Genomic DNA, 25255 nt, shown 5'->3' on the forward strand with positions numbered 1-25255 from the left:
GCTCAATATTCTTACTTAGTGGTTGGTTCTTGTTAAATCTCGTTTTATTACCTTGTAACACCCAGTAACTGAAAAGTGAATACATCTTCGCTTGATTTAAGGCAAAGTGCTAACAAACCCTAGCACTCTTCTATAAAGTATTACTTGCAAGCTCAAACGAGTGCTAGGAAAGGCTAGACAGGCTTTTTTTGTAAGGCTATCTAGCTTTTGTTGTATCGGGAAAGGTTTCCTAAATGATGATGGCGGTGGTGGTGGGGGGGCAGTTAATCAGGCCAGAGGAAACATGTTTTGGTTTGCAGTTCTGATTTCTAAATTTCACAGACTTACCCATGAAACATATGGATTACAAGTAAATCTTCTCTTTGAATTTGTAGTAGGTATTGGTTATGCAAATTGATGAAAGACTGCCCTGTGCACACCCTGGCCTCTGTACTTTAACCTTGATATGGCCGTTCATGGGGCGGCACTCCCCAGGGTTCCATAGACAGCAGAGAATTTCCGGCAAACACAAGGTTATTACAAAGGGGACTAGCCCCTTGACTTTATTATGCCAAAAGAAGCCACAATGTTTGGGGTTTGTCAGATGACAGTCACAACAGCTGATGAAGGGGCACACCCTTGAAACGTTGTGTGTTCTTTTGGCATAATAAAGTCAAGGGGCTAGTCCCTATTGCAATAAACTTGTTTTCCAGAAATTCTCTGCTGTCTATTGGTTACACGAAGACAGTGCATGGACAACTCTGAAAGTGTTCCCTTTCCCTTTTTTGCACTTGCTCTATCATTTGTGACATAACTAAGGGATTTAAGTAAAACAAATGGCAGCACACTGCAGGTCTTTTCAGCCTACACTTCACTAGCAGGTCCAGTCTTGGTATTCTTCATATAATGCTGTTTTGTAAACCAGAAACAATTTTTTGTAGATTAAAGAACACTTTTTTTTTTATAAACAATCATGTTAAGCATTTCAGCTGTAAATAAAATGTATGTTGCCTGTTGTGTTGCAAAGTTAAGTTCAATTATTTACTGGGACTGCTGTGAACAGTTGGATGATGGGACAGATTTTCCTGGGGTGGGCCTCACAGTGTTTGTTATTCTTTTTATTATTTGCATGGTGTTTATGTATCTGTGGTTGGGCGCATGTGTGCCTTTTGGCTGTCACAGACTTTGTAACTGGTGGCTAGATCAGTGCTTAAATATTGACATTTATAAATGTATGGGAATCAGAGGAGAAAGGTGTAGATCATGAGGAAGAAGAGAGGTATCAATGCTTTTGAAACAAAGTGTCCTGGTCTGTGAAGCCTGATTATTGGAGCTTTTTGGGCAGACAGAACCGTTTCTTCTCTCTTGAGTTAATCAGTTTGTAACCAATGTTCTTGTAATTTGACCAAAAGTATGAGTAATGTAACCAACACTTCAGAATAATTTCTTCAGCCAAGAATCCCAGCAATTTATTGTTTCGTGAGCCAGTTATTTTTATTTTTTCATTTAAAGGGACAGTCTGACTAAAACCTTAAAATATATATTTGTTTTGAGATTTGTTTAAACAGAACATTTTGATCACAAGCCCTAATGCGATTACATGCATAATGTTGGTTCTTGAGACAAAACACTGAGAATTAAAGCCAACGTTTTGTCTAAATCACATGCAGTGTTTATGGGCTTTTTTGCTCTGTGTACCACACATCCTTGGCTTTTGTAGACACTTGTGGGCATTTATTGTTTCCTTTATCTCAGCAGGGCATGACTAAATTCCGTATATCGGCAGCTTTTTCTATGGAGACCAAGCTAAATATATCCCATAGGGTCCAATGGCTCATTATCATGAGGCTTGTTGGAGTGACATTACCAAGGTGTAGAGCTCTTGATTAAAACTCGGAGTCTGCCATGTATGTGAGCTCACGTGTTCAAAAGTTATTTTTTTTTACTTATCAGTTCATTTATATACAGCAAAGAGCTGGACAAATCATAGCCCTTGGCAAAACTGGTAAAAATTGAAAGCACTGTAAGCGCAATAAATTTAGTATCTCTGGGGAAATGGCAGATAAATCAGCTGGGAGAACTGTCTTGAAAAAAACTTAAAAGGCAGGAATTATCATACACCATAAGACCATTCTTTTCTTTTTTAATTTCTTATCTTTCTCACTGCCCCTGGGCGGAAGCCACAGCATCACACTGTGGTGACAAATTTAGATATAAAAACAATTATCTGTTCAGTATTTATAGGTTAGGTATAGGCAGTCTACAACCTTGGTGTTGTTGTACTTCTTATATCATTATTACCCTGCCATAGAATTTTAAACTCCACTTCTACTAGGTTTGAATTGTATCAAGTGTCATTTAAAAAAAAAAAAGGCCATGGAAATTTAATATACTATAGCTTAACAACAGAAGCATTGAAATGCATCTTGGGTTTTATTGTAATGCTCATTGAGGTGGTACAAAACTTTTTGCTATGGTTGCTAAAATGTTTGAGAATTGCATAAATGCAAGCTTAGTTTTGCAGCTAAACTACTGCTTTGCAGTTATGCTTGTTTTTTGTAAATAAGGCTTAGAGCCTGTGCACCAGCTTGGGTTTGGCCAAGCAGAAATCAATGTGCATGATGCCAAACACCTCCCTGACAACTAGTGAATTGAGTCTGCACAACAAAGCACTTAGAAGTAGGAAGATGAGAAAAGATTTATTACGAAAGCTTGCTTTATTACAAGTACAACCTGCTGCCCTAGAATGTGCTGAATTCATGTCTTTGATCATTATGATTATGATATAATGAAGAAGTCTTATAATAAATGATGATGGGTGTGTTTTATTTTCATGCATAGGTCAGAAGAATCCTTTAAGCAGTATTTCAATGAAATGCCCTGGCTGGCTGTCCCATACAGTGACGAAGCAAGAAGGTCACGGCTGAATCGATTATATGGAATACAAGGTACACACCTGCTTGGATAATTTAAAAAAAAAAAGAAAAGCATGATAAAACTTTCTGTTGCTTCACATAGTTACACTAGTGCATTTTGGTAACAAGAATAGGTAAGATAAATCTACCATTGCTCAGTAAGTGTTCTCTTTTACATATAACCTAGAGCTGCCATATTGCACTAAGGTTAGCTGATTCTTTGTGTTCTGGCCAGCCCCTGTCACAGTTTTTACTGCAGACAGACTGGAATAGGCAGAACATTCTTTGGCCACAGGCCACCTAAAAGGACAACCAAGTAGGACCCACAGGGTTCCATGGGATATTCTGGGGGTGTAATTGAATGCCTTTGTACTGCCTTACCTGTTTGCCAGTACAATAGACATGTGTTCTGTAGACATTTATTATAAAAACTTCTCCCAGCTGTTGCACAACAACTTTTAACACCCCTTAAATATTCTAAGGATGTCAAGTGATGTGAGCTATAGGAGCCGACATTATTACTTTTACTTCTTTTTCCCTTCAGTCTGAATGGGATTAACCTGTTCATTTGTTTTGTATGTGTGGCAGTATTAATACAAAGCTGTAAAACTTAGCATTATATTCATTTTAACAACTACTTAAAACTACAGATGTGTGTAAATGGAGTTCGTCAGAGTCCTAGCCATTTTTGCAGAATCTAGCAAAACCAAATCTGAACGTAGAGTCTGTTCTCCTCTTCAGGAAATAATGCACTGGTCCAGGGATGATGATAATGATTGGGCATCTCAATTCATGTTAAAGCTCTGGACAACTGAAATTGAATTTTTTCCATATTAGTTTTTGTATTTGGCCAAATCTTTTGTGGAGTATTTATACAAAATGATGTCTTATGCACATCCCTGCTCAAAAGGGCAGTTTTGTTGCTATCTGTTTGTTTAGGAGTTGCTTTTTTTCTGTAGTCCGAGCTATTGTGTATGAAACAGTATGACTGTTGATGTCCTGAGCAAAAGCATAGTTGCTGGAGGTCAGTAATCCCAAGCTGTCTCAAGTAACTTGTCTTGTGACAAGTTGATTATAGCTCTTGGTTTGCTTGTTTTTCGCCTTTATTTGAGGTATTAGTTGGCTAGGCAACATCAGTGATCGGTGGCACAGGAGACAAAGGGAGAAGCAGATTAATGAACTCAGGGCAATGGTGAGTAACAAAAAACCTGTCATTTTCAACATTATTTAAAAGGGTGCTTAGAATGAGTTACTGTATTTGCCAAGTTCTGTACCGTTTTAGTGCTGGAGAATTCTGACTATTCAAATGTAAGGGAAGCAACGTGAGTGACAGAACAGTTTCATGGAAATTTCTTAGCTAACTGATAAAATTGCCACTGGAGAGTAATATGACCATAATGTATAGTTATCTGTCTTTTAGGAGAAAACCAACATGAAGGAAGTGAGTTAAAAACTACTGCAATCCTTATTTAGACAATGTTTTGTCTTTTTAATTCCATAAATAAACTTGGGCAATAGTCCTTGGTTGGCATAGGGAGGGGAACAACAAGAGGCAAGGTAAACGAAATCTACTATATTTGGAATCTGGGGACCATTCTTATCTATTTCTGAATTAATAGTTCAGAAAATGACTGACTGGATACACCAAAATGCTACAGAAGAAAAGGGGTCCATTCTGGCCTTGTGTGAACAGGTTAGAAACACAAGAGGTGGAAGAAAATGGGTGAATGGGTCACTGTGCTGGAAGATTTGGACCCATACAAGACAGTAAACTGATGGAATTATACATGAATATTACCTAATTTAGTGGACGATCTGAGCCTTGATGCACCTGCTTCACCAGTGGAAGCTGTTTCATAAAGGGAATTTGGCATATGATCTGGACTTTAATAGAACGTGTATCAGAAACTCTGGCTACTGCAGGGTGTAGAGGTTTGGTGGGCTTCCTAAGGAATGATATGTTTATCTGTATAATGGAAAGTATGAATTCACTTGTTGTATCCTAGAGCATTCTTAAGTTGGGTGTGCCCTCTTTTTAAGCATCATGTGTAAAATATACTTTTTTTAGCAGCAGAAGAATAAAGTCTATATCAAATCTCTTGTCAAAAACAAAATATGAGAAAATAAATATTTAACAATCCTTATATCCATATCTCTCTAACAAGCATTTTCAGGCTGAAAGAGAATACTTGCTGCTCGGCTAAAGTAAGGCTGGTGGCGAATAAAGGTTGCAGAGTGATGAATGGGGTCTTTCATTTTAATTCACTGTTCCACTGCTGTTCTATACCATCCTGAAAGTTATATACAATGTTCTCTTCTTACATATAAACTGTTCTGACTATAGTGTAGGAGTCTGTGGCTCTAACTTCTGAAAGAATGATAAGAATGTGTAGCGGAGAGGTTGGCAAAGAACATTAGGGGTCATTTATAAACTTCTTGCAGTGCATACTCTATTTATTCGCATATGGGTCTTTTGCTCACCACTTCCCCTGATTGCTGAAATATTGCACTGTTGTGTGTTTTGCGTATAGTTCCCCTGAACACTGAAACATTGCACTGCTGTGCCTATCTTTCCTAAAGTCCTTTGATAAAGCCTGCAAGTGGCGGGTGAAACATGCATCAGGTGCATTTTACCTTTGGTTAAACAGGGATCCGTACACAGATACAGGTCTTAAGGCAGTTACGGCTTCACGGATCAGGAGGGGACTCTCTGCAGGTGAAGGGGTTGGTGGCTTTTGCAGATCTGAGGCTTAGAGTCAGCCAGCGTTACTCTCGAGAATCAGCTGCCGGTAGGTGCTTTAATCGACAGACAGTCAGCTAGTATCAGTGTCTGAGGCACAGGCAGCTTAAGGTGGCCATACATGGCCCGATAAAAGCTGCCGACAGACCGAGTCTGCAGCTTATTGGCCCGTGTATGGGGCCCCCTGACGGGCTTCCCCAATCGTAATCTGCCAGAAAGTCGGCCAGATCTCGATCACTTAAAATCCCGTTGCCCGCATCTGTTCGGGCGGTCAGTCCTGCGATCCGACAGCCCGCTACTATTTATTAGGATCCGATCGTTGGGCCCTAGGTGGGCATATCGGGGAGAGATCCGCTCGTTTGGCGACATTGACAAACGAGCGGATCTCTCAGTGTATGGCCACCTTTAGACCGATAGACAGACAAGCTAGATACTTATATCAGGTCCTTGTCACACTTTATCAATGAACATCAACCATACCGCTGGATAGGAGGGGACTCTATTGGGTGAAGGGGTTTGTGTAACTGAATGAGTGATTACACTGGACCTATAATCCATTATCGTATTAAGCTACAGTTTGCAATATAGCATACCTGATAATTTCACAATTTGATTGGATCTTAACTACATATGTACAAAACCAATCCACTGCCTTTTGTTGGTCTATTCCCCTGCCTTCGCCTTCATTTTAACATAACTGATGTGTACTGGACATTGGGTTTTAATAATAATTTATTAAAAGTTACATTTTGCTAATTAACCACCTGTGAGCTATCGGATGGGAGGGTGCAGACATATGGGTCAGTTCTTATTCTTTCTTTCCGATTACGTGATTTATTTGACCCTGCACACCATCTCTTGTAACCTTTTCACTAATGGGAGGTGCTTCCTAATTTCTATTTGTTATAATTGATGTGAACCAAGTAGAATGCTGTGGTAGGACCTGACCTATAGCTCTTGGTTAGCAAAAACCTACTAATGTGCCTGAATTTAAGCATTTATACAAAGAAGAGTTGGTTGAAATCATTCAACAACAATGTGAAAGACTGACATCAAGTTATAGCAAGCGTTTGGTTGCAATTGTTATTAATTAGGGACCCCTATACTTCCTGGGTCCCCTGCTTCCTCTATAGTTACACCCCTGCCAACTGTTTTTTCTCCATGTTCTCTCTTTGTCTAATATTCCTTTTTGTATATTTTGAAGATCAGAAACCATTCAGTATGAGAGATATGCAACAATCAGGACAATCGGGAAGGTGGCAAATCATTTTCTACTTTGCTGTAAATAGTTTTTCTCATTCTTTAGAAAAATTATTTTTTCTCTTTGCTATCGGTATAGTGCTCAGTTGAACACATGACTTAAATGGAAAGAATGTATCCACCGTGCATTGTGTGATTCTACCACAATGGTCAAAGCCATCTGTGACTGTTTATTTGACATGCGGTTAGGCAGTTTTTGTGCTTGCGAAACCCATTGTACTAAGATTAGAGATGGCTTTGAGAGTAGGAAGCAAAGATTACACTACAGGCGGTTTGTAGTCATTTGCTTCAAAGTATTGTGGAAGTTGCGCAGAAAGAAACATGACTAGAATCCTGAAATGCTTAGATAGGATACCCCCTGAATCATGCCCATGTTTACACAATTTTGGTTTGAAGTTTGTGCACTGATTGATAGCAAAAGCAATTTATTCTATTCTTATACTCCTTTATTTAGAAATTAGCTGCAAGCTCATTTTTATGAAACTTTTGATCAAACAGCAGGCAACTGCACCATGAAAAGACACATTTGCTTCCATATTCCTGCTATTGTCATTGAAATAATGAGGAGAAAGTTCGCTGAAAATGTAGAGCTTTGTTTTGTACTTCTACATCTCTGTGCAGATAAAAATCTGATACTAAACCTCAGAACAGATAATGAAAATTATCTGTACTGGAGCTTTCATATTAAATTAAAGCTTAGTGGACCATATGCCCCTTTCAGGATAATCAAATTCCTACATTGCAATAACTGCAGGAGCACATGCCTGCCAGTGATTTCATCAACTCCCAGTCCCCACTGTTACACTCTGTTTCCTGTTAGAATAAAGCCGTGTATGTGTATAGTTATCACGCTAAGGCAGACTGGCAAAATCAATTAAAGAAACACACTTAGATAAGCACTATGAGCTCATTTTATTGCAGAAATGTGCTCTCCTGTAGTTACAGGACCTGCTTACCTAACTATTAGGCCCACGGACCAATGCACGTTGGAGAGGATACGGAAGTTTGAGGCTAGACCAGCATTGAAGACAATGGCAGCTTAGGAAGGGCTTAAAGGAGAAGGAAAGGTTAAAACTAAGTAAGCCTTATCAGAAAGGTCCATCTAAATATACCAGTAAACCCCCAAAGTAGTGCTGCTCTGAGTCCCCTGTCAAAAGAAACACTGCATTTCTTTTCTTCTATTGTGTACACATGGGCTTCTGTATCAGACTTCCTGCCTTCAGCTTAAACCTCATTGCCCTGGGCAAGAGCATGCTCAGTTTGCTCCTCTTCCTCCCCCCCCTCCCTTCTCTGCTGTAATCTGAGCCCAGAGCAGGGAAAGACTCAGGCAGGAAGTGATGTCACACCATGTTAATACTGCAGCTCCTATCCTAAACAAACAGAGAGTTTCTAGAGCTATTTACTCAGGTGTGGTAAAACATTCTACAGAATAAATATAGCATTCTAGCTTGCACTATTGCAGCTAATCTATTGCCAATAAAATGCCTCCGTAGCTTTCCTTCTCCTTTAAATTGCAAGCTGATTCTCCATTCTTGGAAGCTAAGTAAAAAAAGGCAAAAGCAAAATATTACACATTCCCATCCTATTATTTTTATTAGGCATAGTATACGGATTTACGGATATACTTCAGTTTGTTTATTCTAGTCTTGTTTCCTGTAAATGGAAGATCTATATAGATGGACTTATTTTCTTGTGTTCATTGTGTACTGTTACAATAAGGGTTTGAATGTTGACACCACCATCTGCTCAGATAGCAAAACATGCCCAGATTTGATCCACCAGTTTGACTGCCAGTCAGAAGCCATTTAGATTTATAATCCTGAGATCCTGGCCAATCAAAGATTGTCTGTTCAGACAGAAAATCAGTTATACGAAAGTGAAATTAAGAGAAACCAAAACTGTGTAGCTCCTTTTGGCTTCCTGTTGCTCCAAACATTTAGGTAGTCATCTTGAAAGAACGGAGCAATAAAAAGCTGGTTGTATATGTGTATGACCCCTTTTATGGTATCCGTCCATTTGGCATGGAGGCCAGTCAGATGGATAACGTACCTGGTTTGCCCAATCGTGGCCACTTTTACCTGCTCCAGCAAACTGAATAAAATGTGTTTTAGGGTTTATGTTAAGTAAGCATGAACTTTACTCACATAATTATGTTGGCATAATGGCAACTACAGGGTGGTACACCTTTACTTGCTATGGCTGCCACTTGTAAGTCTAGATAGAAGAGGTCCCTATCCAAAGGAACTTGCAGTTTAACCCTTCAAAAAACCTTTGTGATTATTACCTATTCACCAGACAAAATATTTTAATGATTATTTGTTTTTACTATGTTAATTCAGGCAGGCAATTTACTTAGATATCAGGGCCCTGCACCCAACCAAAGGGGGCCCCAGTTACTAAACCACTGGAAACAAAGACACATGGCCATGCTCCAGATTTACACCAGACATGTCCATTGTACAAAATCTTCCCATGATCCACCCAGAGCTCAGCTACTTCCACACAAGCCATGCCTCCTTCATGACCCACTAATCACGTGTTCCATGTCATGGAGCCCCTGACAGATAAAAATATTATTTTTGTTGTTGTTTTAGGCTTAATTTTTCAACCTTTTGTCTTGCAGGTATCCCTAACCTCATCATATTAGACCCCAAAGGCGAGGTGATTACAAGACAAGGGCGTGTAGAAGTCCTTCGAGATATTGACTGCAAGGAGTTTCCATGGCACCCAAAGCCTGTAGTGGAGTTGACTGAATTAAATGCAGTGCAATTAAACGAGGGACCCTGTCTTGTTCTCTTCGTAGGTAAGATTACATCTGGCCTGTATGGGTTTAAATAACAATACTTGCGAACATGCAAGCTCTGTAATTCTGTCACACAAGCACAGGCACCTACTACCAAAGTGCATAAATCAGTGCAGTCTTGTTCTACACACAGGAACTACTCTTCTCTTCATTCTATTCCCCATCCGCATATTTTGTTTCACAGGGGTGCTAGCTGGCTATCAAAAAGTTAAAAAGAAGAGAGACAGCTGTTAGAGCTGTGCTTAATGGCCTGTATTTCTAGGTATGTGCAGCAGGATGAGCAACTGTGGGTCAAGACAAGAAATGCAGCTGCAGCAGTTGATCCCAGTTCCCAGCATGGGGTGGGGGAGCCATAAGAAACCTGCTCCGTTCTGCAGCTGTGATGCTGGTGGACACGTAATGGCTTTGCAAATGACCCAAAGGGTGATCTAGTCTTGTCATAGATGGGCAGCTGATACCTTAGCATTAACAAGAAAAGCAAATGTGTCGATGATGGAAGGACCTTGTCATGGGAATACAGTTTCAATCATATAGTATACAGCAGTGCCTTTCTTAGCATTGCCTGACTGAGCTGATGAAAATGTGCATGGCTCTTTATTGACATTGTCCCTAAGAGAAGAAAACAGGTGCTCCTTTCTGCTTGTCATGAACCTTATGCTTGCACTGTATTGTTGCACACACCGAGGTAAAGATCTTTTCTTTTTAAAGTGACGGTTTGCAATGATTAACCACCTTTCTGGGTATCGCCCTGGCCAGTGTCCAGTGAATGAATAGTTTGTTTAGCAGTTACAGTATCACAAGTACAATTATACAGAATGCCACAAAACCAGCAAACCCACCCACAGACAGGGAAACAAGCAAGTATTTTCTTTAGGGTGCTCCTTATATCAGCTTGCCACACATTAACGACAATGCTTTGCACGGCTACAAAGACCTTTCACTAGTAACCAGGACAGTGATTGTGTGTTAGAATGTGTTTTTTCCTTTTGTTATGGGCTACTTAGTATTTCATGGGAAGGCAGCGGGTGTTGAGCCTGGGAAGGGAAATGATTCTCATGCTTCCTGTTTCCCTACTGAGAGGAAAGATCCAGTGCTATAGAAAGTAGTAGGCAAGTAAGACCTGGCAAGGCTTCAACCTGTTTAGTCCCCTCACATATATTGTGGCGTAACAATTTAGACTGAAACGGCCTTTAAGTTTGTGTTCTGCTACTTTTTAATGTACTCACTCCTTTCATAAAATTTTCCAACATGACATCAGTACTGCTTACAATAATGTCTGTACTACTTGTAAATGTAATTTTAAGCAACTTTTTACATGTTAAGCAGCATATGTTTATCCCTTACTGTTGTCTGGTTCTGGCTCTTGAAACAATTTAGCAGAGGTATGTTTATCAACTGCCTTATGCTACATTGCTTTAGGAGTCAGAACCAGCAATGCAGAGCATATAAACAGCCAAACAGATACTGCTTTCAGCTGCACCTTTCTGGCTAGTAGGCAAGCCCATTGCCAGGCCAATATATCCAGCCAGGCATTGCACCATTGATGTTCCATTGCTCATATTTTGGTAGTCATGAAAATTTTCTTACATTTATCTTGCAATATTGGAGGTATAGAGTTACTTCTATTGCGCTGCACAGTGCAATGTAATTTAGCTAGAAGGCATTCCCAGGGCACCACTAGCAAAATCACAGTAGTTCAATTTGTCAATATAAAGTACAAAAAATAACCACATATTATTTTTGGTGAATCTTGATAATGTCCATGCTATGGCTGATCAAATTGTCTATTCATGTTTATAGATTCAGAGGATGAAGGGGAATCCGAAGCTGCTAAACAGCTGATCCAGCCCATAGCTGAAAAAATAATAGCACAGTATAAAGCCAAAGACGAGGATGCACCACTACTGTTCTTTGTCGCAGGGGAGGTAAGTGGCCAATAGTGATTCTCAATACAGCTCTGGGCCCATCAGGACTCCAGATGGGCCCATTGACTGCAGTTGACCATAAATGCTAAAAGAACCCATGTTTATGTAGATTTAAGATACTTAGACTTTTAGTTTGAAGTAAAGTTGGTTGAGCTTAACTGTGCCAATGGAACATTCCTTCTTTGCATGTTTAAAATTTTAACATATGAGTCAGGGTTGCCATAGTGCTTGAATGTGCTGAGTTACTCCAAAAATAAATATACCATTGTGAAATGTATTGGCCATAAACCAGATAAAAATATTTCTGTCTCAGAAGAATAGTCAACTTTACCTTAGTTGAGCCCAACTGTTTGTATGGCATGATCTGCTTTCATGCTTTACATTTTGTTTACTGCAATATAATCCATTAAAGGAGGCATTTTGTGTAAAAAATAAGAATGTACCAGTGCATTATACTAATTTATATACAGTATAGAAGTGTGCTTTTAAAAGTAGTGCTTCAGGCTGATTTATTGAATATTTCTGCAAAAACCCTAATAATCCCTCCCTTCCACTTGCTCCCTGAATTCCCAGGCTGTGCAGGGGAGCCACTGCACTGTAGGACAGGAACCAATCAGCAGCTAGCAGGACCTGATAGGGAACTGAATCCTATCTGTGCTAGTGTGACTGCAGGGCTGTCCCCCTCCTACTGTGCTTCTGACAGGGTCTGTTAGGAAATGCCCACCTCTCATTTGAAACAGGGACCAGAGAACATCTATAGGGAGCTCCAATCAAAGGGCGATTTTTAAAGATAATATTAATTTTTAGCACCATGTAAAAGCAACACCATATATTACTTATAATTGCCTACAAAATTAGGGTTTTTTCATTTATCCTACATGTTTCCTTTAAAGGGTTTGTTCACCTTTGAATGAACTTTTAGTACGATGTAGAAAGTGATATTCTGAGACAATTTGCAATTGATTTTCATTTTTTATTATTTGTGTTGTGTTATTTAGCTTTTTATTCAGCAGCTCTCCGGTTTGCAATTAAGCAATCTGGTTGCTATGGTCCAAATTACCCTACCATCCGTGCATTGATTTAGAAAAGAGACTAAAATTTGAATAGGAGAGGCCTGAATAGAACCATGAGTAATAAAAAGTAGCAATAACAATACGTTTGTAGCCGTAACAGAACATTTGTGTTTTAGATGGAGGCAGTTACCCCCATTTGAAAGCTGAAAAGAAAGGCAAATAATTTAAAAACTGAAGACCAATTGAAACATTTCTTAGCATTAGACACTCTATAACATGTGTCCCCAACCTTTTTTGTTACCCGTGAGCCACATTCAAATCTAGAAATAAGTTGGAGAGCAAAACAAACATGCAAGTGGGAATGCCAAATATGGGCTTTGATTAGCTATTGGTAGCCCTATGAGGATTTATAGCCTACAGGAGGCTCTGTATAGCAGTACACTTGGTTTTTATACAACCAAAACTTGCCTCCAAGCCTGGAATTCGAAAATAAGCCCTTGCTTTGAGGCCACTGGGAGCAACATCCAAGGGGTGAAGAGCAACATGTTGCTCACTAGTCAGTGGTTGGGGATCACTGCTCTATAACATACTAAATGTTAACTTAAGGTGAACCACCCCTTTAAAAAGAAGACATTTACACCATATTTGCAGTGGGCTAATGTTGCTGTTGTTCAGATTCTGGGATTTACTATTCAGCTATACACATAGTTTGAGGTTACCCATGACTGCTCTATGGATTAAACTCTGTGGGGCACATTTACTAACAGTGGCCAAATTAACAGTCCAGTAACCTTCAGCAACCAATCAGCCAGCAGTTATGTGTAGTAAATCAGAGATTGTAAGCTAATGGAAGACTGTGATTTATCAAGTGTATATCAAGTGCTTTTCGATTCCTCTTAAAGGAGAACTAAAGCTTAACTAAAGAAGAGGGGTAGAAATGTTGTACATTATAAAAACATTTCAAAAATTTTTCTTTTCATTAAAATACTACTCACAAGTGTGATTTTAAAAGAGCATATCAAGCAAATAGCCTTTTCCCCCGGTGTGCAGGGAAACAAGCTGCTGCATCAGGTTACATTGCATGATGTGGACATTAATCAGATAATTAATTAAATTGGTCATTAATTAGAAATCAAAACATTATTCCCTGATGATGAGTCACATGACTTGAATGGCGTAGGAAGCTGCTACAGCGACTCGGCAGACGAATGCTGATAATTATTTTAATTAAGGTCCACATGCAGTGAAACCTGAACCAACAGCTTATTTCCTGCACACCAGGGAAAAGGCTATTTGCCTTATATGATCTTTTAAAATCATGCTTGTGAGAAGTATTTTAATGAAAAAAACATTTAAATGTTTTTATAATTTACACTATTGGCGCTTGCCATTTTTGTTTTGTTTATTGTCTATTAAGTATCTGGGGGCCTTGTGCCTCAGAAGGGCTGAGCTGCCAGATCCTTTTAAAGGAATGCGCCCTCCCATTGCCAGGATTGTAATATTGAGACAGTGCTGGAAACAGTACAGATTTGCACATGTTGTACATTATATTCTACACCAGCCCAAGGCAACCACAGCCATTTAGCAGTGAAGATCTGTACCTCCAAAGATGCCCCAGTAGCTCCCCATCTTCTTTTCTGTTGATTCACTGCACATGCTCTGTGCTGCTTGTCACTTACTGAGCTTAGAGGCCTGACTCACAAGATACTGAATATATACAGTATATAATTACAGTAAATGTCACAATATAAGGCTGAGGCGGATAAGTAAATAATTATTAGTACATGGCAGCTCAAAAACCAGTACAATTTTAATAATCAGCCCTGTAACATCAGCTTATCTGACAGGCAAACCTCATTTTCAGCTGGATGATTTGCGACAACCTCTAAGCTTAACTTCTCAACAGCTGCTCAGAACCCACTGAGCATGTGAGTGTCACTGACACTCCTAAAAAATTCAAAATGGAAAACTCCCATACCTCCCAACTGTCTCGTTTTTCACCGGGACAGTCCTGATTTTGACAGCTCAACCCGCAGTTCCGGATTGTTACTGTAATGTCCCAACTTTCTCCTGCATTGAACAGCCAGAAAAAGATACAATGTTTCTACAACGTTAAAGGAAAACTATACCCCCAAAATGAACACTTAAGCAACAGATAGTTCATATTATATTAAGTGGCATATTAAAGAATCTCACCAAACTGGAATATATATTTGAGTAAATGTTGCCCTTTTACATCTCTTGCCTTGAGCCACCATTTCGTAATGGTCTGTGTGCTGCCTCAGAGATCACCTGACCAGAAATACTTCAACTCTAACTGTAACAGGAAGAAGTGTGGAAGCAAAAGACACAGCTCTGTCTGTTAATTGGCTCATGTGACCTAACATGTATGGTTTGTTGGTATGTTTGTGAGTACAGTGAATCCTACGATCCCAGGGGGCGGCCCTTATTTTTTAAAATGGCAATTTTCTATTTATGATTACCCAATGGCACATACTACTAGAAAAGTATATTATTAGGAAAATGGTTTATTTACGTGAAGCAGGATTTTACATATGAGCTGTTTTATGCAATATCTTTTTATAGAGACCTACATTGTTTGGGGGTATAGTTTTCCTTTAAGGAAAAGGATACTCTCAAAATGAACACTTAAGCAACAGATAGTTTATATCATATTAAGTGACATATTATAGAATCTTACCAAACTGGTATATATATTTAAGTAAATCTTGCCCTTTTACATCTCTTGCCTTTAACCACCATTTTGTGATGGTCTGTGTGCTGTCTCAGAGATCACCTGACCAGAAATACTACAACTCTAACTGTAACAGGTGTTGAAGCAAAAGACCAACTCTGTCTGTTAATTGGCTCATGTGACCTAACATGTATGGTTTGTTGGTATGTTTGTGTGCACAGTGAAACGTACAATCCCAGGGGGCGGCCCCTATTTTTTAAAATGGCAATTTTCTATTTATGATTACCCAATGGCACATGCTACTAGAAAAGTATATTATTATGAAAATGGTTTATTTACATGAAGCAGGATTTTACATATGAGCTGTTTTATGCAATATCTTTTTATAGAGACCTACATTGTTTGGGTGGTATAGTTTTCCTTTAATTGGCTTTTGGCAAAGAGCCCAGAATACGTGGCAGGTGCACATTTGTAACAATTTAAGATAAGCAGGTCTCTTGGGAGAGCTGTGACTTGCAGTTTTAGGGTCAGTCCACAAGAGCAGATTCGGGGAGATTTAGTCGCCTGGAGACTAATCGCCTCTTCTTCTGGGCAACAACCTCCGACAAGTTTCCTTCGGGTGACTTCGGAAAACGAAGGCAATTCAGGGAGATTGTCGCCCAGAAGAAGAGGCGATTAGTCGCCAGACGAGGGCAATTCACCTTCATACAGCAAAACTGTAATAACAAATAAAAACCACAGAAATTTCATACTTTCATAACCTGCCAAATTTTGTAAAATGAACATGGTAATTAAGGGGTGTGGTGACAAAATCGCCGTGGTCAAAAAAATTGTCGCCACACTCTGTGCCGCAAATCTTTTTGTCCCTCTTTCTATTTCCAAAATGTTGGGAGGTGTGAACTCCTGTTACAACTTTGAAGGCCTGGATCATTACTACTATAGAGTTGCTAAACCTCTAGGCTGGTTCACTTAGTTCAGTATAGAAAAGATGGCATTTCTAGCCATATTCAATTTTAGGGTTTGGTTCTCCTTTAAACATGGGTTGATTTTCTTCTTGGAAGTTGATTTCGCAAAATTATTTATAATATCCAGCCCTTACGACTAACTTACATTGAAGAATGATATAGTTAACATGTAAGGATTTACCCCTGCTGGCTGGGCATGTTGTAGCCATAGTGCAATAGGGAAAGCTGAACCCACTGCCCAGAACACTATTTCATTCTATTCAACAGGGGAAGGTCTGCGGATATATTTTGCCACATCTGTTTCTTTTCAGCAGCCCTGTCTAACTAAAGCGGAATTCATTTCAACAAAATAAAAAAGGGAGGAGTGCATTAAATGTCATTGGGAATGATATGCTTTAGTGGCTCAGCGAGTCTGACAGGGGGCTACACCTTAATTAACCCTATTGTTCTGTCCTTACAGAATGTCCTGGCCTATTGAAAAATTCCACAGGAAGTGTTAAGCTACAGGGCACCCTGGGGCTCATTTATAAACAATGGACAAATTTGCTGCTGGCAGTGACTCATAGCAACCAATCAGTGATTAGCTTTTTCATTCAGCTGCAGGTTGGACACTTAAAGCAATCCTCTGATTGGTTGCTGTGGGTTACTGCCCAGGAGCTCAGTGTTTATAAATGAGCCCTCCTGTGTTCCATTTAGTGACCATAGAGGCTGTCTACAGAGAAAAGCTTTACCAAGGCAAGCAATATGGCAGCTCTTGTTCACGTCAAAGTCAAATACAGTATGCAGAGAAGGCATGTGCTATGCATTCTATAATATATCATCATGTTGTGCTTTCTGATAGAAGCTATATGGCAGTTCCCACACACAAAAAGAAAACAAAGAAGAAATGTTCTACGCATGCCACATCAGGTTATCCGATACCCTTATCTCGTGCCAGATATGTGCAAATACGATACCGTTCAATAGACAAGACCTTGTCCACTCTGTAATGCAATTTGTAATGAATTAGTACAGAAAGAAACACATGATATTATGTTACAGTGGAAGCCAAATCTGTGCAGAAATCCTTCTCGCAAAGGAATGTATGAAAGTGGAATGTAAGAAGCCTTATCTCTCCAAGGACGGATTCAACTCTGATAGCTAATGGTTAAAGAATGCTAGGGAAATGTGCCTTGCCATCGTTGTTGGGCAAATCAGCAATGTTATCTCCATTTACTGTATGTGGAAAGGGTGAGGGGGGGGGGCGCTGGGAAGGGTTTTATAGTATAAAGGGCAGCTCTGACTATGATGGTGTAAGACCCAGTATTACCCACCTTGTTAACCACATGTAGATAAATCATTAATAATAACTTGTTGTTTTATTGTGACAATATCCCCCTGGACACCTCACTTTGCATTTGACTTTATTGCACATACATGACAAAGGGCAAAGGCAGATGAAGAGTAGGCTCCACTGTGCTCGGCCTGCACATTTTTGGCAGGCTGGGAGAAGCAGTCCAGTCTGCACTTGTAATGACATGTACAGTGTCTGGTTCCACTGGGCTATATAAAGGGGAGAGGCCTGAAACCATGACAGCATGCATTTTTGGGCCGATTTCTGGTAGCCGATCGGGGCGGAAACTGTATTTGTCCGTAGATTCACTGAGGTGCAGTTGGGACTAGATCTGCTTCTCTCAGTCTGCAGAAAATACACAGGCTGAGAGCAGTGGACCCTACACACTGTGTTCCTCTGCCCCTAAGTCAGTGCTAGGGATGCCTGGGATTGAAGTAAAATGGCAGTGTAGTACTGGGCAACCTTTTTCTTTGGGTTGGTGCATTTTTTTCCTTAACAGAGAAAGAAACCCCTCTAAAGAGAAAAGCCCCCTTCCGATACTCTTGTTTCCTCATAGTTTGTTACTTGAAAAAATGTCCCTGGCAGTAATGCTGACTTATCCATGCAGAGTAGCGCAGCAGCAGGGCCGGGACTAGGGGTAGGCAGCGCAGGCAAGTGCCGGGGGCGCCAGGCATGTACCTGCTCTGTCTCCTACCACATCTACCTGTCTGCCGCTGGTATCTTTCGTGTAAATGCGCTTCTGTGTATGCACGCACGCCATTTTGCGCATGCTTGCTGGATTGCAGTTTTGCACATGCGCAGTTGAGTGCCTGCTGAGCCCGCGCCGTGGCCAGCAAGGTTGCCTAGGGCGCCTCGCCGGGTTGGCCCGGCTCTGCGCAGCAGAGCTAATGGGAACCATCTTTTGGATACTCTTTTTTTTTTTCACTTTTTTTTCCTTCCTCTGGATCAACTAGCAGTTAGGCAGATTATTATATATAGACTTAAAGGAGAAGGAAAGGTTAAAACTAAGTAAGCCTTATCAGAAAGCTCCATCTAAATATACCAGTAAACCCCCAAAGTAATGTTGCTCTGAGTCCCCTGTCAAAAGAAACTGCATTTCTTTCCTTCTATTGTGTACACATGGGCTTCTGTATCAGACTTCCTGCCTTCAGCTTAAACCTCATTGCCCTGGGCAAGAGCATGCTCAGTTTGCTCCTCTCCCCCCCCCCTCCCTTCTCTACTGTAATCTGACCCCAGAGCAGCGAGAGACTCAGGCAGGAAGTGATGTCACACCACATTAATACTGCAGCTCCTATTCTAAACAAACAGAGTTTCTAGAGCTTTTTACTCAGGTGTGGTAAAACATTCTACAGAATAAATATAGCATTCTAGCTTGCACTATTGCAGCTAATCTATTGGCAATAAAATGCCTCCATAGCTTTCCTTCTCCTTTAAAAGGTTGAACTTGATGGACATGTGTCTTTTTTCAACCTAACCTACTATGTAAGAGACTAAGGATGGAGCCCATGAGCTTCACTGCTCTACTCTGAATGGATAAGTCAGCGTTACAGCCAGGGACACTTAAAATAATAGACTATGCGGGGAGGGGGTCAATGGAGGGCAGTGGATATGAGATTTTCCTTTTGGAAGGAGAACCGACCCTGGAAACTATTCAGTTTTGTGGGGGTATATAACCTATTGGCAACCCCCCCTCCCAGTGACTTGGATTTTCCGTGCCTTTTAATCTGCACATTTAAGTATACAAAGGGTAGCTGCCATATTGCTTGTCTTGCTGAATTGTTTTTATTTTTGTACTAGCAGCATCCTCAGAATATAGCAACTAGATGTGTTTATATAGCAACTGGATGTGTTGAGCTGGTCACCCATGGGCCAAGTCGAGTAATCAGTTGGATCTTGTGGTTACAGAGATTGCACCTGGGGAGGGGAGACTAGGAATATGGTGTATATATAAATCCAACATTTGCACTCTATGTGTAAGCCCATTTCCTATCAAAGCAAGAAGTAAAAACTCTGAGGCAATATCCACAGGTACAGAGCGCAGCGCATTGGTAACTTACCAGTGGTTAACATGGGCAGAAAATATATTCATTATGGATACAATCAGATTTCCATTCCAGCCAGCTCCTCAAGCTTATTCCCCTAGCCTCATACATTTATCTGCACCTCACTTCAAGTTTCCAAAAGGGCTGAACTCTCACCGTGGAAAGAGATCATTTTTCTCAAGACCGTGGTGAGGCCAAATCCACATGTACAAATGAAACAAAGAATTTCTATATGCAGATCTGACATTTGGAACGGTGCACACAGCCCATCACATTCCCGCAGAGGTGTTTTCTGTATATCTGCGTAATTCTTTCCTGGAATTTCCTGCTTTGTGTCTCTCACCATGTTCTCAGCTTTCAGAGAACTTTCCTTGCCCATTGGATGGCCGCAGGGCTACCGCTCGCCTGAAGCAAACCGTGTGCTAATGTTGCCCCCTAGTGCAAATCTGGAAAACTTTTACCATCACTTATTCGACTCAAGAAGCTATGTGCATTAATCGCATGCCTCATAATAACATCCCACTGTGCTTAAGAGCTTTCTATTCTAATCAACAGTTTTTTTATGAAATCATGTGACATTAATAACATAGGAATTGTAGAAATATACATATTTTCCAATTTGGCCCATCCAATTATAAAGTAAAACAACAGTTAAAAAAATTATAGCCCAAAAAAGAATATGACTAGCAGTTCTGTATTTGATATTTTCTACTTTACTAGCCGACAGGTACAGCAGCCATGCTTTGAAAGTTGGCCTAATGGAATTGAAGGTGGGAAGCTACAGTGAAGTTCTTTTGTGCTGTTGAGAAGCTAAGCCTAAGGGTAGCAGGATACATGAGAACATTAGCAGAAGATAAGGTTACATCTGCCGTAGAGCTGGTGAATAATTATGATGCAGATGCACTAGGTTCTGTACAATCTTGTAATGAGCCTTGTGTTGTTAATTTATATTCGATAAGTAGAACCTGTTCTCCAGAATGCTTGGGCCCTGGGGGTTTTCCGGATAAGGGATCTTTACATAATTTATATCTCCATACCTTAAGTCTACTAAAAAAATCATTTAAACCCAATAGGCTGGTTTTGCCTCCAATAAGGATTAATTATATCTTCGTTTGGATCAAGTACAAGGCACTGTTTTATTATTACAGAGAAAGAGGAAACCATTTTTAAACATTTTAATTATTTAGATAAAATGGAGTCTATGTGAGATGGCCTTCCCATAATTCTAAGCTTTCTGGATAATTGGTCCCCTACCTGTACATATTAACTGTATATTGTATCGTTTCCAGCAGCATAGAAAACATGGTATGAATCAGCTGAAAAAAAACCCCAAAGCATAGGAGTACCTTTATTTTAAAGGAGAAGTAAAGTAGATTTACACTTGGGGGTGGCAAATGTGAGGCACCCCCAAGTGAATGTATTTACTTACCTGAAACCCCGGGCGGTGCTCCTATCAGCAGAAAACTGCATCGGTCCCGTGTTATTCCAGTGAGCACCATGGAGCGATCCTCTTCCGGGTTCTTCTTTCTTCTAATTTCCAGGGGCAAACGCATGTGCAGTAGAATGAAAAAGCCGACTTTTTAGTTAAAGATTGGCTTTTCACTCTAATGTGTATGCGAAGACGTGAGAAGAAATAAGAAGCCAGAACAGAAGCGCCCCGTGGTGCTCACTGGAATAACCCTGGGCCGGTGCAGTTTTTTGCTGATAGGAGCACCGGCCCAGGGTTTCAGGTAAGTCAATACATTTACTTTGGGGCGCCTAACTACTTTCATTCTCCTTTTAAAGGAGAATTCAACCTGTGGGGGAAAAAAACCCGTACCCCCCACCCCAGGTAGACTTCCCTCCCTCCTTCCCCCAGGCCAACTACATCCCCCCTGGGGAAATGCCCCACACTTTGTACTTATCCCTCGGCGCAGGTTCTTCCAGCAGAGTTCCATGCATCCATCTTCCGGCTCCTCTGTAAGCTGAATGAGAGATCGGCAATTTCTGCGTAATTCTGCGCATGCGCAATTGCTGCAAACCGGCAAACTGCTCCAACTGCACATGCACAGAAATACCGATCTCCAAGTCAGCTTACAGAGGACGCGTAAAATGGATGCGTGGAACTCTGCTGGAAGAATCTGTGGCAAGGGGTATGTATGGAGTATGGGGCATTTCTCTGGGGTGGGGGGTACGGGTTTTTTCCCCACAGGTTGAATTCTCCTTTAAGACCGCGTTGGTATTTATGCAAACTCTTTTGACGGGCCTCCATTATGATCTAATCTTTGGCCCAGGGGCCAAAGGATTGGATCAGCCAGATTTGGCCAAATCAGGCAAAGATCTGCTCGTTTGGCTAAAGCTAAGTTGACCAGCTTTACACTGACATGCTTTGTCCATGCTTGTTCCTTTATCTATTCACATATACACACATATTGGCTATTTCAGTTACTAAAGGACAAGGGCCTGCACACGTGGAAATATGTACATTCATATAAAACCAGAGCAATCTTTCTTTTGTATCAGCACTCTCTAAAATCAGGATGATTGAGATATATTTATATCAGAGTCTGAAAGGCAGGGCACTACCCCCCAAAAAAAGGCAAAAAAGCACAAGTGCTGTTGCAAAAACTACGATCAGCATGAAGGACACGGAGCATTCATGGGACTTAATTTATGTCCAAAATTTTTTTTTTTTGTGTAATTCACAGTTTTGGTCCAACACGAAAGAGGACCTTTGTCCTATGTCCTGAGAGAGGTCCTCGGTGTCGGACTGAAAGTACCATTACCATTAAAAAAGTCTTTCATGTTGATACTGTATATATAGTAGTGTGTATTTAACAGGAGCTATTACCTAATCACAGATGGGTGCATTTAAGTTTAATGTGGAATGTAGAATTATTACCTTGCCTCTGAAGCTGAAGAATCCTATTTAAGCATATGTTTGTAATGTTCCCAATGTCTCATACTCCAGGGGTGTTTTTGGAGTGCATGCCTTTTGAGGCAGCTGTCCTGACACCATCTCCCACCCCTCTTTTTACTACTCTAATGGGGGCAACATTACCAGTGAAATGTCACTCTTTATGCTAGAAAAGAACAACAAAATGAATTCATTGGGTTCAGAGCACCAATAAATTGTGGGAACACCCCGTTTGCAGCAGACAAGGTATTGGCGTTCATTTTTTCTAATTGAGACTCTAAATGAAACACGTTATCTTCAGGATCATAAAAATCTTAATTCCTTTATTTAATAATTAATTACATGCAAGGCCATATCAAGTAGTTGATAGACTGTACCAGTCTGGATGGCTTTGAATGGAATTATTAAAAAAAAAAAAAGGAATGCCGATTTTTATGATCCTGAATGTAATATGTTTCAATTAAGTCTCTACATATATAAGTGGAGCAAAGTCACGTTCCACTTCCTTTTTTTCAAGTGCTACACATTGTACATCTATTGAAATGCACATCACAAAATCATAAACCAGCTGTATATAAGATTCCTTAGAATATTGTTTGGATTTAGCACACTACGTAATACAATTCCTTGATCCTGTGTTTTCCCTGCAGGATGACATGACAGATTCGCTGCGGGATTTCACCAATCTCCCAGAAGCTGCCCCTCTACTCACCATACTGGACATGTCTGCCAGAGCAAAGTATGTGATGGACGTAGAGGAGATAACGCCAGGGATCGTTGAGAGCTTTGTTAACGACTTCTTAGCAGAAAAACTGAAACCTGAACCCATCTAGGGAGATAACCCAGCCACAGTATTTTTACCTGCAGAAAGTCATTATTTAAAACCACAGCTGCTTCTTTCCTTCCTGCCACAAGTAAAGGATTTTAATATAGTGTCACAAGCTTGGAAACGCATTTCCATGGTGCCTTTTGTGTGTTTGTTTTAAAATAATCTGACCCTCGTCCTGGAACGCTCCTTTGTATAACTGTGCTTCTGCAGGACAGTGTTATCCGGCAGTGAGTGAAACAGCAACCCTAGGGCTGGACCTGCACCCGCTCTTTATCATAAACCAGAGATGTTTCTTACTGGTAAATTCACCACTTCAGTGTTTTGATATTCTGCTCTGACTGCTGCAATAGCACAACAGTCTATTACTCTTAGTAGTTAATGTTTTGTTTTTTTTAAGTATATGAATTGTTGTCCATTACGCCAAAACCCACCTTTCTAGCTTCTCCACACAGTTTTGTATGCATATTATCAATGTTTCGCTTGGGTGATTGCTTTCTGTTATTTGTATCTAAGAATTTTATGAGAACTATTATAAGTGGCCTTGTTTAGTCACGTTTCAGCTTCCGTATGTGCCATTATCATGTCATACCATTCACTAAATATCCCATAAGCCTTAGCAGTATTCAGAGTTGTAGCTGTATGAAACGCATATGTTCTGCTGACCTTCACACAGGAGACCATGAGCCATAAATGAAATCTTATTACAAGTTCACTTTCTCTCCACAAGATAATTGCTTACATAACGAGGCAAGAATTGTATATAAAGCACAACTCCAGTCATCTAAATTTGTATATCATCACATGTCTCTTCTCTCCAGTCCAGCCACTGTTCATTGTAAAATCTTATATCTATTTGTGAAGGACAATGGATGTAAAATATTTGCGAAACTCATTAAAGTCAAGACACCATTAAGAATTTTCATAGAACGTTTGTCTTGTCGCATCTTTGAAAGAACTTGTATGTTTGTTTCCTTTTCACTTCCTTTTAAAACAAGGTAACAAATCAGGTGCTTCCAGACTAAGGTTTTATGCAATAAGCATGGATGGATCCAGCTGACCAACATTTTAACTGCTTATAGGATATTACCTCAATTCCATTATTAATGGGAACTACAATGATGAATATTGTTCTACTGCTAATGCTTTTGTAGGGCACGTAGCTAAAGTGATATTTGCTGCCATAGTAGGTGTGGGCAAAACAGCATACACCTTCACCATGATGTCTGTAAATTGGTTCAACTGCAAAATTGCATTGTAGAGCATGAGCAGAAAGCGTAACAGTACTCTCCCTTGAGAATCTCACAGAAATTGATCTCGAATAAGGTCTCGAATATTTTGACAGATGAAGACTATATTGGGCCTTGGATGCAGTCATATCCTGACAGGTCTGTATAGGCCCCTATTGTGATCCAATTGTTGACATCATGAAAGATAAAGAACTGATTGATCCCAGATCAGATAAAAATCCAAATATACCACATTTGATTAGATGGCTAGCTTTAGAGGTATCACATCTTGCCTAGATGATCTGATGCACTCACTGGTCAAATGGTGTATCTCTATGCTATATATGTAGTTATTCCCCCGCAGACAATATCGTGACATAAAGAAAGGACATACTCCCGCATAACTGGAGTTCCAAAATATAAACATTAACTCATTATATTGCAATAAAATCATACAGGAGCAAAAGCCCTATATGTGTTGCTATTAATGCAGTGGTGTCACACCATTAAACGTGCTAAGCATGGGGCCTTTGCTCCTGACCTGTGCTGTATGATTTTATCACAATATAATATAAGTCAATTTTTATGTTATAGCACTCTGTGAGGATTTCCTTTCTCTGTGCATAGATGATGG

The 25255-nt window shown here is 40.1% G+C and overlaps 1 protein-coding gene across 1 annotated transcript in view; it reads left to right on the forward strand.

Annotated features, from left to right (window-relative positions):
• The window catches only part of nxn.L (nucleoredoxin L homeolog), an 81302-nt gene extending 56980 nt beyond the window's left edge, over nucleotides 1-24322 (forward strand). Inside the window, exons 5-8 of the mRNA XM_018246918.2 lie at nucleotides 2821-2927; nucleotides 9518-9697; nucleotides 11498-11622; nucleotides 23217-24322. Coding sequence (XP_018102407.1) covers nucleotides 2821-2927; nucleotides 9518-9697; nucleotides 11498-11622; nucleotides 23217-23399 — 595 coding nt within the window. The 3' untranslated portion in view covers nucleotides 23400-24322. The remainder of the gene's footprint in view (nucleotides 1-2820; nucleotides 2928-9517; nucleotides 9698-11497; nucleotides 11623-23216) is intronic.
• The last annotated feature ends 933 nt before the right edge of the window (nucleotides 24323-25255 follow it).

The sequence above is a fragment of the Xenopus laevis genome, chromosome 2L (assembly GCF_017654675.1).
Source record: "Xenopus laevis strain J_2021 chromosome 2L, Xenopus_laevis_v10.1, whole genome shotgun sequence".
Taxonomy (NCBI): Eukaryota; Metazoa; Chordata; class Amphibia; order Anura; family Pipidae; genus Xenopus; species Xenopus laevis.